The sequence below is a fragment of the Solanum lycopersicum genome, chromosome 11 (assembly GCF_036512215.1).
Source record: "Solanum lycopersicum chromosome 11, SLM_r2.1".
In the NCBI taxonomy this organism is placed as follows: domain Eukaryota; kingdom Viridiplantae; phylum Streptophyta; class Magnoliopsida; order Solanales; family Solanaceae; genus Solanum; species Solanum lycopersicum.
Window position 1 is genome coordinate 1,479,173 of NC_090810.1, and position 12,457 is coordinate 1,491,629.

At 35.5% G+C, this 12,457-nt stretch overlaps 2 protein-coding genes and 1 pseudogene across 2 annotated transcripts; 2 read left to right on the top strand and 1 right to left on the bottom strand.

Moving 5' to 3' along the window:
- Nucleotides 1-558: 558 nt before the first annotated feature.
- LOC101252345 (UDP-glycosyltransferase 86A1-like) lies at nucleotides 559-2,414 on the top strand. Its single transcript, XM_004249868.5, has 2 exons — nucleotides 559-1,169; nucleotides 1,255-2,414. Exons 1-2 carry the CDS (start codon nucleotides 641-643, stop codon nucleotides 2,148-2,150), a joined length of 1,425 nt encoding a protein of 474 aa, XP_004249916.1. The 5' UTR covers nucleotides 559-640; the 3' UTR covers nucleotides 2,151-2,414.
- A 1,867-nt stretch (nucleotides 2,415-4,281) lies between these two features.
- On the top strand, nucleotides 4,282-5,211 carry LOC101266089 (UDP-glycosyltransferase 86A1-like; annotated as a pseudogene).
- Nucleotides 5,212-5,502: 291 nt separating this feature from the next.
- Nucleotides 5,503-11,082, bottom strand: LOC101252645 (uncharacterized). Its single transcript, XM_004249869.4, has 7 exons — nucleotides 10,528-11,082; nucleotides 7,700-7,809; nucleotides 6,661-6,872; nucleotides 6,486-6,577; nucleotides 6,270-6,372; nucleotides 6,036-6,178; nucleotides 5,503-5,941 (listed from the first exon to the last, which is right to left on the bottom strand). The coding sequence occupies exons 1-7, from the start codon at nucleotides 10,753-10,755 to the stop codon at nucleotides 5,828-5,830; spliced, it is 1,002 nt and encodes a 333-aa protein (XP_004249917.1). The 5' UTR covers nucleotides 10,756-11,082; the 3' UTR covers nucleotides 5,503-5,827.
- Between the last annotated feature and the right edge of the window lie 1,375 nt (nucleotides 11,083-12,457).

The window sequence follows — 12,457 nt, forward strand, 5'->3', positions numbered from 1 at the left end:
TAAAGAGTTGCCAAGAAAAGGAAGAGACATCAGTTCCGGTTCTGTATAACCTATAAGCCTAACCCATATCCCAACATTTTTTTTAGAACAAACTAAAAGGAAAGTAAGACAAATAAATTGAAACGAAGGAAATATTTATTAAACAAATGCAAAATATAAGTCGGTGTTTACACCAAACAAACGAATGCAAAACACAAGTCAGTGTTTAACACACACACACACACAAAAAAAAAAACACAACACACAATCTCGGTGTTTACACAAACAAAAACGAATATTAAACACAAGGCAATGTTTACACAAACAAAAACGAATGCTAAACACAAGGCGATGTTTACACAAACAAAAATGAAAGTAGGACACAAGCCGGTGTTTTACACCAGACAAATGAATGCAACACACGTGCCCTGCGTGACATAATGACCCATAAATTCCTTAGAGGTAGCCTAGGAGAGGATCCAAAATTCACATAAGTGCAGCTATACAGCAGAACACCAACTTAGACACACTTCTGCATCAAAGAACTTATATAAATAATCAACCATCTCCTATATACTTGTTGCATGTAGTCCAAAACTCCAAAGTGCTGTATTAATACTACATATAAAGTAACTACATTCTGCAATATTTTAGGACTAAAATGGAGCTAAAAGAACAAATACAGCCACATGCAGTACTGATACCAGTTCCTTTTCAAGGCCATATAAATCCCTTCACACATCTTGCCATGAAACTTGCCTCAAGAGGTTTTACCATCACCTTTGTCAACACGGAATCAACTCACGAGCGGATAGCTAAAGCTCACTCACATAAAGATGACGACAACCCTTTCTCCCATGCAGAGGAATCTGGTCTTGACATTCGTTATGCTAGAATCAGCGATGGTTTTCCACTGAGTTTTGACAGGAGAGCCAACGCGAGCCAGTTCATGATAGGTCTCACTCATGTTTTCCAAGCTCATGTCGATGATTTCATTGAAAATCTAGTCCTCTCAAAACCAAATCCACCAGTATCTTGTATAATAGCTGACAGTTTCCACGTATGGGGATCAATGATTGCCAAGAAATATAATCTCATCAATGTCTCATTTTGGACTGAACCAGCAACAGCGCTTACAGTCTTCTATAACGCGGACCTGCTCAAGAGAAATGGCCACTTTGGGCGACATGGTATGAACCTTTTATCTAGAAACTGTCTAATTTCTGACTACATTATACATATCCAATCAGCTAATGAGTTACCATTTTTGTCTAGATAAGTACGACGACACCATAAGTTACATACCAGGAATTCAAGCCATTAAACCAGAGGATTTACCTTCATATTGTCAAGATGCTGATCCAAACGATATTAAATATGTGTTCAAGTGTATTGAAGATGCACAGAAAGCGGACATTGTCATTGGTAACACGGTACAAGAGCTAGAGTCTTCAACTATCTCGGCCTTACAAGAGCAGCAACCATTCTATGCAATTGGGCCACTCTGTCCCACAAACTTTACCAAGAAAACAATTTCAACGAACCTGCTACCGACAACAGATTACACCAACTGGCTCAATAACAGACAAGATGGTACAGTGTTATACATCTCATTTGGTAGTCTCGTTAATTTAAGCAAACAGGATATTCTGGAAATAGCACAAGGCATTCTGATAAGTAAAGTGAGTTTCATTTGGGTGCTACGTCACAATATCTTAGTGTCTGGAGAAAGAAACATTTTGCCTCTCGGATTTGAGGAAGAAACTGCAGATAGAGGATTGGTTGTGCCGTGGTGCTCTCAACTAGCAGTACTATCACATCCAGCAGTCGGAGGGTTTTTGACTCATTGTGGGTGGAATTCAATCTTGGAGAGCATATTGTGTAAAGTTCCAATGGTGTGCTTTCCTGTTATCGGGGATCAACTTACTAACAGGAAATTAGTGGTTGATGATTGGAGGATCGGTGTGAACCTTTGCACTAGAGGATTGATCAGGAGGGAGGTAGTAGCGGAGAATATTGGAAAGATAATGAATAGATCAGATGAATCGAGGAAGAATATCGATAAAACAAAGATGCTACTTCAAAATGCACTTTCTGATGAGGGGTCTTCAGATAAGAACCTCAACCAATTCATACAAGACATGAAGAACAAGATTCTTCAGAAAAATTGAGCTTCTTATCACATTCTCACTAACCAATTACCGTTCTGTTATGCCAAAACATAGCAATTGATGTATTTTAATGTATTTTTTTTCATGAAGTAGCTTAGCAAGTGAGGTATTAGTTCTATAAGGTTTCAGAGTGAATAATGGCATAACAGACAATTAATGTTATGCCTTAAACTAGTAAGGTCAGCTATATATATCCTTGCTTGTCCTGTTCCATTTGAACCAGTTGAATAATGACATGGCATAATTGCGAGAGTTCAACGTCTATATAGCATGTCAGTATAATTGTTTTGTATACTCACGTAAAATATCTACGTCTGATAATGACAACAGTAACTACGTCTCAGTCCAAAACAAGTTGCGGTCAGTTATATGAATCCTCCTCATTGACCAGATGACAATGAGAAGGTGAAAAGTTTATTTGACAACACAGATCCTTTACTTCCAGCCTTCATGTATTAAATTCTATTCCACTACAGGAACAACGATATTTCACCCTCTTGGTAAGCTTCTCAAAACAAGCTGCACCTTCATACTGTGACCTGGCCTTAGAACATCCCCTAAGCTTAAGCTAACAAAGAATATCACCATCTTGTGAATTTTGTTCATCCCTCATTATACAACTTCAGCACCATTTCGTATATTTTACGAAAAAGATACATTAACAATGTTCAGCAAGTAATGTCTAAAACTTAAGTCAGGTGATTACCATAATCCGCAAATAACATAACAGGACTCCGGGCTTTAGAATGAAGAACCATTCTGTGATTGCTCTCAGCATCCTGCAAAGTGACTACTGATAGCTTAAGTACCTGTCAGATTACAAATAAAATAGCCATTATACTTAAGACATCTGCTGAAACAAATACAGCAATAGGAGCCTTGAATATGGACATATTCAAGGAGATCTCCTTACTGCAGCTTCTTATATCTGCATGATCAAAATATTTCGACTAACAAATGGAAACGGATGGAGTAATATGGTTCTGAATCACATATAACATTGAAATACTCAATTAGCAACTGCAAGGGAACAAGTAGTTCAGCATTGCTTTCAAGTCTTAACTAAGGTTAAGTAATTATATCATCACAAAAATTCATTTTACTTCTTATTAGTAGTCCATCAGCACTGTTGTTTCTAGTTGAGATTTGAATAGATAGTAGAGATTCATTTTCCTTGAAAAAAAACTTAAATCAATATTCAAAGCTAAATCAGAAGGTGAGAATTGTCAAAGACCATATAAGGAGGCACGTCATATATCTTAACAAGCAACACAAAAATTTCCTAGAGGGCCACCCTCCTAATACTACTAGCACTACTCTCGCGTAAGTGTTGGTAACTTTTAAAGTTTTTTATGGTTCGAGTGCATTAGTGTTGATATGAATTCAATTCTTCTTTCGTTCAATATTGATTTCCCATATTATATTGTTTACGCTCTAATTGTCAGATCTAAGCCTTCAAAGGGGTGTTAGTAATCCTACTCCGCTGGATGGGATAGCAAAGCAAAATTGTGATTTGGGAATAGATAAAATAAAATTTCGTTCAAGAATAAATTCTTATTGGTATGTAGCGAGGTAGGGATAAGATCTACGTAAAAAATTATGTTGTGTAATTTCTTAAGGGCGAATATTGTAGACGGGTAAAGGTAGATAATTTTTCTTACTCTGACTTAGGTAAAAGAAATTTCAAGCAAAACTATACTATCCACGTAACATATTATTCCCAGCCCAACATAAAGAAAAGAAGAAGAACAAATTTGAATTTGAAAGAAATGGACCACACCATTACAATTAACCAATTATTGGAAAGGCACACTTCTCTATGTCTATGATGACACAACAACCTCTTAGCAAGTCCAATTTCTTTGAGAATAGATTAACCGAAAAATTTACCTGCAATGAGTATTTACATCAAGCAAATGAATACAGAACAACTGTGAGCCACGAGCCGGGATTCACACCAAACAAAAGACATGTCTATCTCACTATCTTTAAATACCTAAGGAATGACATATAAAAGGCTCCAAATTCAAATAAATGCAGCTACAAGCTCTTACATAAACACACAATATTAACAATCATACACTTAACTTTTCTCAAAAAAGGCAACCATCTCCTACATTTTTGGGACTAAATGGAACTGAAAGAACACCTACAGCCACATGAAGTACTCATACCACTTCCTCTTCAAGGCCATATAACTCCATTCACACATCTTGCCATGAAGCTCGCCTCAAAAGGTTTTACCATCACCTTTGTCAACACAGAATCAACTCATCAGCAGATAGCTAAAGCTCAGTCACTTAAAGATGACGACAACCTTTTTTCCCACGGACAGAAATGTGGTCTTGACATTCGATATGCCAAAATAGTGATGGATTTCCACTGAGTTTCGATTGGAGTGCCAATGCAAGCCAATTTGTGGAAGGTTTCGTTCATGTTTTCCAAGCTCATGTGGATGACTTCATTGAAAATCTAGTCCTCTCAAAACCAAACCCGCCAATTTCTTGTATAATAGCTGATAGTTTCCACGTTTGGGGATCAACGATCGCCAAGAAATATAATCTTGTCAATGTTTCATTTTGGACTGAACCAGCAACAGTGCTTACAGTCTACTATCACATGGACCTGCTCAAGAGTAATGGCCACTTTGGGTGTCATGGTATGAACCAAATATCTTGAAGCTATTACTGTCTGATCACAGCCTGCATTACATAATCAATTAGCTGATGAGTAATAATTTTGTCCAGATAAGTGTGAAGACGCCATTAGATACATACCTGGAGTACAAGCCATTGAACCAGCAGATTTACCTTCATATATTCAAGATGCTGATCCAAGCACCGTGATGCACCGTTTTGTGTTCAAGTGTCTTGAAGATGCACAGAAAGCAGACTTTGTCATCGGTAATACAGTGCAAGAGCTAGAGTCTTCACCTATCTCGGCCTTGCAAGAGAAGCAACCCTACTATGCAATTGGCCCACTCTCCACAAGCTTCACCAAGAGAATAATTTCAACAAACCTGCTACCAGCATCAGATTACACCAACGAACTTGCAAGATGATCCTTCAGAAAGCACTTTCTGATGAGGGATATTCAGGTAAGAATCTCACTCAATTCATAGAAGACATGAAGAACAAAATTCTTCAGAAACAATGAGTAGCTCACAAGAGCTTTGCTGTCAGCCTGTTTGGTTCTGCACAGCCAGAACTTAGCAAGTGATTTTTAGTTCTGAAATAATTGTTGCAAAGTGAATAATGATATGACATACAACAATTACCAAGCCTTAAACTAGTTGGGTCAGCTATATGAATCCTCAAAATTTCCTCCTCCATTTGTATGATGGCATGCATGATTGCAGGAAAAAAACTGCTCAGCAATTCATTCAGACGATAAATGTAGCATGACAATATATTCTATTCCAATTTTGAATGTCTGATAACGACAAGAAAAAAAAACCGTTTAATTGACAACACACATCTTTCACTTCCAGCAGCACTACTTTATATGTTTCACGAGACAAAGTGCCGCTTCTAAGCATCATTGATTTAGCTCTGTTGGAGGACGATTAAGGGTATAAAATAACAGAAGTTCATCTTCTTCTTTTTTCAGTTTCTTAAGCTCAAGGAACATTAATTCAGCTGCTTGCAAGCTCATTTTCTCCCATCAAAACCACAGGGCTATGGACCTACTTGGACATGTGGCTTCTGGAACTTCCCATGAATCCATACTCTTCGCATGATCTTCCCATTCCGTCGATTCACTGACTGGACACAGCAATATTCAAGCTCAAGCTGCAAAAAGGTTCATAAATATGTTAACGTTTTTTGGTAATGGAAACAAAATTCTTGTCTGTAGTTCCAAAAAGTAGATCATGGGAACTAATACCTCGATGAATCCTGAGCTGCAAAAGAGATCTCTTACACTATCCAAGCAAAAAAAGTAAGACCTTGTTCCATCAGAACGTATGTACTCCCTGTATCCTACTCTTTGCTCTGGCTCGAACCGAAGCATGGTCATATCATAAAGACCTGAGTTTCACATTCCTCAAATTCAGATACAAGGAGAAGAACTAAACAGATTCCATCGTTCAAAAGATACAAACATAGGTCTGGTTATTACCATAATCCCTGAATAACAACAGTCCTCCGGGCTTTAGAACAGAGAAACATTCAGTGATTGCTCTCGACATCCTGTGAAGTGGCACAGCTGATAGCGTAAATATCTGGCAGATTATGAATGAAATATCCATGAACTTAGACATTTTATGTTTGTAGAAACCAATACAGCTGTGAATAAAAAGGAGCTTGATTAAAGACTGATTAAGGATATACATACTAAGGTGACAAAATCTACTCCGGCAAGGCAGCTATTGTACTTGGCAGATATCGGTGGATCGGGGAAAGCTTGCTTGCTGCAGCTTCCTGCACCTGCATGAGCAAAACACTTCGATTAAGAAAAACACCTGCTTGCATATACTATGAAATGCAGAAGAATCAATACATTTACAGACCTGAGGAGCACATATTCTGCTTCTGGAAGGAACTTTCACGGCAAGAAGTGCTGAGTAACCAATTTGGAAATCCACTTGCAGAAAAATCACATTGGAATGGGTAAAAACGTTCTTTAGCCAAGTTTATATCAGCAGCTTCAATATTCTCTTTAGCCCTCTCAAGAGCCTCTTTGCTGCAGTCACAGGCATACAGAGAGATGCTCTTGTTTCCACTAAAGAGATAAGCATAGTTTCAACAATGAGATCAGAATAATATGGTTCATAGAACATTGAAATTTTCAATCAGCAAGTGAACAAATATGATAACCTTGCTGTAACAAAGAGATGATAACAGATAAACCTGAACTTTATTTAGAGAAAAAACGGAGATTCTTAAGCATTGCTTTTAAATACGGTCCAATTAGCTACATCACCACCAAACCAATAAAGCTCTGATTTCATGTTAACTTCTTATTTCTAGTCTGTCAGCAGAGTTATTTCTAGGTGAGATTGAATAGAAAGTAGTGATTCTACTCTACTAATCCATTTGAGCACAGAAGCCTCATATTTTATGTTTGGACATGAAATTTGTGGTTCTTTCCAAGTTTAACAAAATAATTAAGATGAAAAACTTAGAAATAGCTCCACTCAATATGATTAATTATGAGATATCAAAATATGACTACAACAACAACAACAAGATAAGTGTAATCCCACAAGTGGAGCCTGGGGAGAGTGGTGTGTATGCAGCCTTATCCCTACCCTGAAGGTAGAGAGGGTGTTTCTAATAGACCCTCGACTAAAGTAAAACATATCAAAATCAAGTACGGCGAGAAAATATAGTAATGAAGAAACCATGCAAAAAATAAAAGAGAAAGATATCAGTGGCAACAACAAATAACATGGTAACCGAAGCAAAGGACTGGAGCAAACAGCAGGTAATAATAGGACTAGTGGCTTACAATATGCACCTTACAGGAAGAAATTTGATAGTAAACTTCCTCAGCAAAAAAATGTTTAAATAATTAAGTCACACAAGAAAACTGAAGTTCTTCCTCACCGAAGTATTGCCAGAGCTGTACTACCATTTCCACATCCAATCTCCAAAACTGTCCAGCATTCCCCACAAGAGGCTAGCTCTGGGAACTCTTTAAGCAAGTACCGACGCTCCTACATGGAAGAACTTATGTTAAAGAAAGAATGCAAAGTGGAATATAGTTTTTTCTAGCAGTTCAAGGAAAGGCTTTCTCTTCTTGCTGCAACTGCCAATAAGATCAAAGAACTGAAATATGCAACCAAAAATAAATACCCAAACAAGAAAATGATGGCCACTAGTCTTGAAAGACAATAAAACGATGATTTCATTTGAGCAATAATAGATGAGTTTAAAAGTAGAGATTTGCAGCCAAAGTAATAGCGATGAGCAGATGCCTCAGCTCTGATTCTTGTTGACATATGAAAAAATAAACCTTGCACTTCCGTCTCCTTTTTAGCAAGAAATTATCTTCTTAAAGTTGCTATACGTTCTTATAATACAAAAGCATAGGCATCATTGTTGTACCTCATTCTTGAAGTTGTAACGTAGGATTGTGACAGACGGAAGCCTAAAACCTCACTCTTGTTTTCCATTTTGATGATCGGAAACAGCAAGGTTTTTTTCCCTTAGCACCTTCCAGTTTTTCACCACTGTATAAGAAAGGATTCCACAAAAAATCTACCAAGTACAATTCTTTGCCAATTATCTGAGACATTAACAGTAGTAATCTTAAAAGTAGCACAAAACTCGAAACTAGAACCCCAATACTCGATGTCTTGGAAATCACAACTCTGGACTTGAGACTGAACCCCTGTAATAAAGCTGCCAAAGTTTGCTTTCAATCCTATAGACCGTGGAACTTAGACCTCAAACGCATACTTATAGTGTGTAAAATTTGTAAGACACCTAAGTAGCCTCATGGATTAAGCTTCATTGCCCAAGTCAAAGGAAGAATTGGAAAGAGAAAGGGAGGGAATATAGAGCTTCCTAAGAGAAAACATTTGCATATTTGTCTGCCATTGCGAACAGAGACCATGCTTTTATTAGAGATCTGTTCTAGAGAGATTTGTCTGGGACTTAGGAGAGAAATGTTCTACAAGCGATACAACGTCGACCATTAAAGTGTAGCTTCTTGGCCAAGATACCCAACTTCAAACCCTAGATTTGTACATATACTTCGTTTCTGAACTAGGTCTTCTTAATGGTCCAAAACTTGAGATTTGAATCATTAAGTTAAGTGGGACCACAATCTTAAACCATTGGAGTTAGCCATATTCCAACCTCAAATCTAGTACTGATGAAAAGCCCCAATATCAAAATGTGAAGAAACTTCTAAATGTGGAAGTGATACGATAAATTAGTATGAATACTTTCTTGGATCTTTACTTGAAATAACAAATCATGGTTGTAATATGCAAAACGATTCCGTAACACTAAGACCATCCCATATAAGAGTGGGAATAAGGTCATATTTTGGTCATCCACACAGCCCCTAGAGGTCATGGGAATGAACTCTTGGGTTTCCTTCAAGTATGACACTTCCCCTTCTAGTCTTTCACTTTCTAAGTCCAGCATGCAGCTTTCGTACCTTAGTTTCCTTGTCTTTGTTTCCATATTATAGCTTTTACTCTAAGCTTCCTACTGTACCTCTTTGTCATTGGAGTTGTGCAATACCTCTTTTTCTATAGCTCCTCATATCATATCTTTCATGTAATAGCTCCTCATAACATTCCTCTCATATCATAGCTCCTTCTATCATAACTCTCAATTCATAGTTTTCATACCAATACATACATAGTAGTTGTAGTTTATCCTGTGAAAAAATTTAGATTTTGTAGAAGACAACTAACATTTGGAGAAGAAAAACAGAAGGATCATAGACCGACTACCTCAACAATGAAGATTTTCAAGTGTTGGACCAATTAATAGACCTGGGCTACAGAACTGAGTACACACAAAAACATAGGCTCCGGTTCAGAGAATCTGAGCCAACAAATTGTGCACAGAATAGTATCTTGAGAAGAACAATTGCTGGTACAACTATATCCTCCAACCTCAGTAAAAGTACACAGTATAAATAATTCTTCAAAGAAAAAGAATTTTATGCTCTCCCTCTCTCTCTCTTTTGTCTAGGTCCTCACTGACATAGGTATAGGCACATTGGATGTTATATGAGTTTCAAATGTCAGAAGTGTGCATTTGAAACACATGCACAAGACCTTTAGGACTGCAAGAAAACCTTGATGCTGAGTCAGCTATCCAATCGTCCAATGTAATGCGAGTTCAGGTTTCATACTTCGTTATGTACCAACAAACAGTCAATCACTTCTGTCAAACCATCAAATTTCTTTTTTCCATCACTCCAAGTTCAGCAAATTGTTTCCTACATTCATGGCTACTAGTATTTCACATCTAACTAATGATCAATGACAACAGTGCGGCTCCAGAATGTGAGTTGCAGGTTCACGGGAACGCCAACAGCATTTGGCTCAAACTTTGTATAAGTCCACAAACCTTACCCCTACCTTTGTGAGGTAGAGAGGTTGTTTCCAATAGACCCTCGACTATTAATCCACTAAATATTGTATTGTGAACCTAGTTATTATTGCATATTAACTCGAGGTTGTTGCAGAATCCATAAACTTCAAATCTTGATCCATGTAACAAGCTATCACTTTCCATTAAACTTACTAAAGTTCAAATCTTTCAGCTAAATCCCAGGTTTCTGTTACTTTTCTTAGCAACCCCATTAAATAAAATCCACACATACAAGTCATAACCAATGGAACAAACAAAACACACAAATACAAGCTCCAGTGCAGACTAGCAAGTAACAGTGAATTATTACTTACCTTGAAGAATTTTCCAGTGGAATGGCGAGTGTGGAAGTTGTTCCATGCTTCAGAATCTTCCTGCGGAGAACATAAAGAAAGTGGAGAAGACAAAAGGGTATGTTGATTTTGATTGATCGAAGAATTAGGAAAAGGAAGCAAATGGTGAGCAAGAGAAGGATTATTCTCAATCTCTTGCCGAAGTTGATCCCATTCAAAGTCCTTCGAGTAGTAGTTTGCCGCTGCCATGATTTCCTCTCTCTCAATCTTCTCAAAATTTGTGCTTATTCTAGATCTTGTTTAAATTTGAAAATATAAATTTTGACTAAAACGATATAATAATTAAAGTGGCTAAATAAAATTTAATGATAAGTCTAAAAGATTATAGGTATATTAAAGTTGAATTATAATTTTTTAAATAGAAAAGGATCAAAAATCTTGTCATAGTCCCAATTTTGAAAGGTATTTTTTACTCTTTCTTGTTTAATGTATGAGTTTATAATCTATCAAAATTTGAGTTACTATGACGTCAATTAGATTGAAATCATTGTTTACGGAGAAATTCGTTAGGTATCAATTCTTACTGATCTCAACTTTTGAGACTCGGAGATGATGAGTTCGTTTTCTTATTTTTCTCAATGTAAATTGTTTAGCCTGGCTAACTTCAATTGATATGTTAGATGATAAAAATAAATATTAAAATATATCAAAAAATATAAGTTTCTAAGCATCGTGAATATTAATCTTATATTTTTAATCCTCCTTACACTTACATTCAAAATTAATTTAATATTTGAAGTTGAAATATAAATTAAGGTAGTTTTAGTACTATTTATATAATAGTTACTTTATATTAAATATGCATATATGTTATCTTTAAAGTGTTTTTTTTATAGAACATTCCACACAATTTTTATATTAGATTTAAGATATATTTGTCTACATATAATTATTTACACATTTATCTACCCGAAAAAAGATAATGCAAAAGAAAATAAAACTCCTAATCGTGTTTAAATGCAAACCAATTGAATTAGTATTATATGAGGTATTACGTGATTATTTGGTCTTTTCTCTTAGATATTGTCAGTGGAATTTATTTATGGCGTAGACATTCTATTAAGTCATTAAGGCAATAAATATTTATAAAAATGGCAAAAAAATGAGTATGATATTATGATTGATTATAATGTCACTTTCATTTAAGGTCTTTCCACTTGTAATATGATACATGTTTTATTATTTAATCATTAATTAAATAATTTATAATATTATAATTTGGTGTAGAGGTAAACTAGAATCCAGTTTTGCATTTTAAAACTTCCTACTATAGGCACGTGCGTTGCAAATGTACTCCATAACGATGAATATGAATTATTAAAAGTCACATAATTTCTTTTATAATTATGTTTGAGTTAAAACAAAAATGTGAAAAGTAAAAAGATAATTAATGTTTATAGTGTATAGTTAACTCATAAGAAGAAACATTTTTGTATTTAGTCATCCCTTATTATAATTTTGATATATAAATTCTATATTTATTTTGAAAGACAAAATAAAATAGCAAAAACAAATATGCAGACACATTACCCTATGATTAACTTCATTAAAATGTTTCTCGTCTTATAGAATAAAGTAAAAATATTGAAATTAAATTAATAGTCATACATTTCAAAAAAATAAAATATTTTAACATTAATTAGTAGAAGATGAAACTCTTCTTCTCATTAAGTAGAATGCAATTACTATGTGCAAAAATGAATAACAAAAATAATTAATGTTTCTCATTTAAATGCACAATTAGAAAATTTCTACATATACCTTAAATTGATAACTATTCTTCAAGTCCAACACTCATACTAATCTAAATGCTTCATAGAAGAAAATGTTTATAATGGAGAAAGAAAATTAAACTTCAGTATTGTTAGAGACAACATATCAACATGAAATT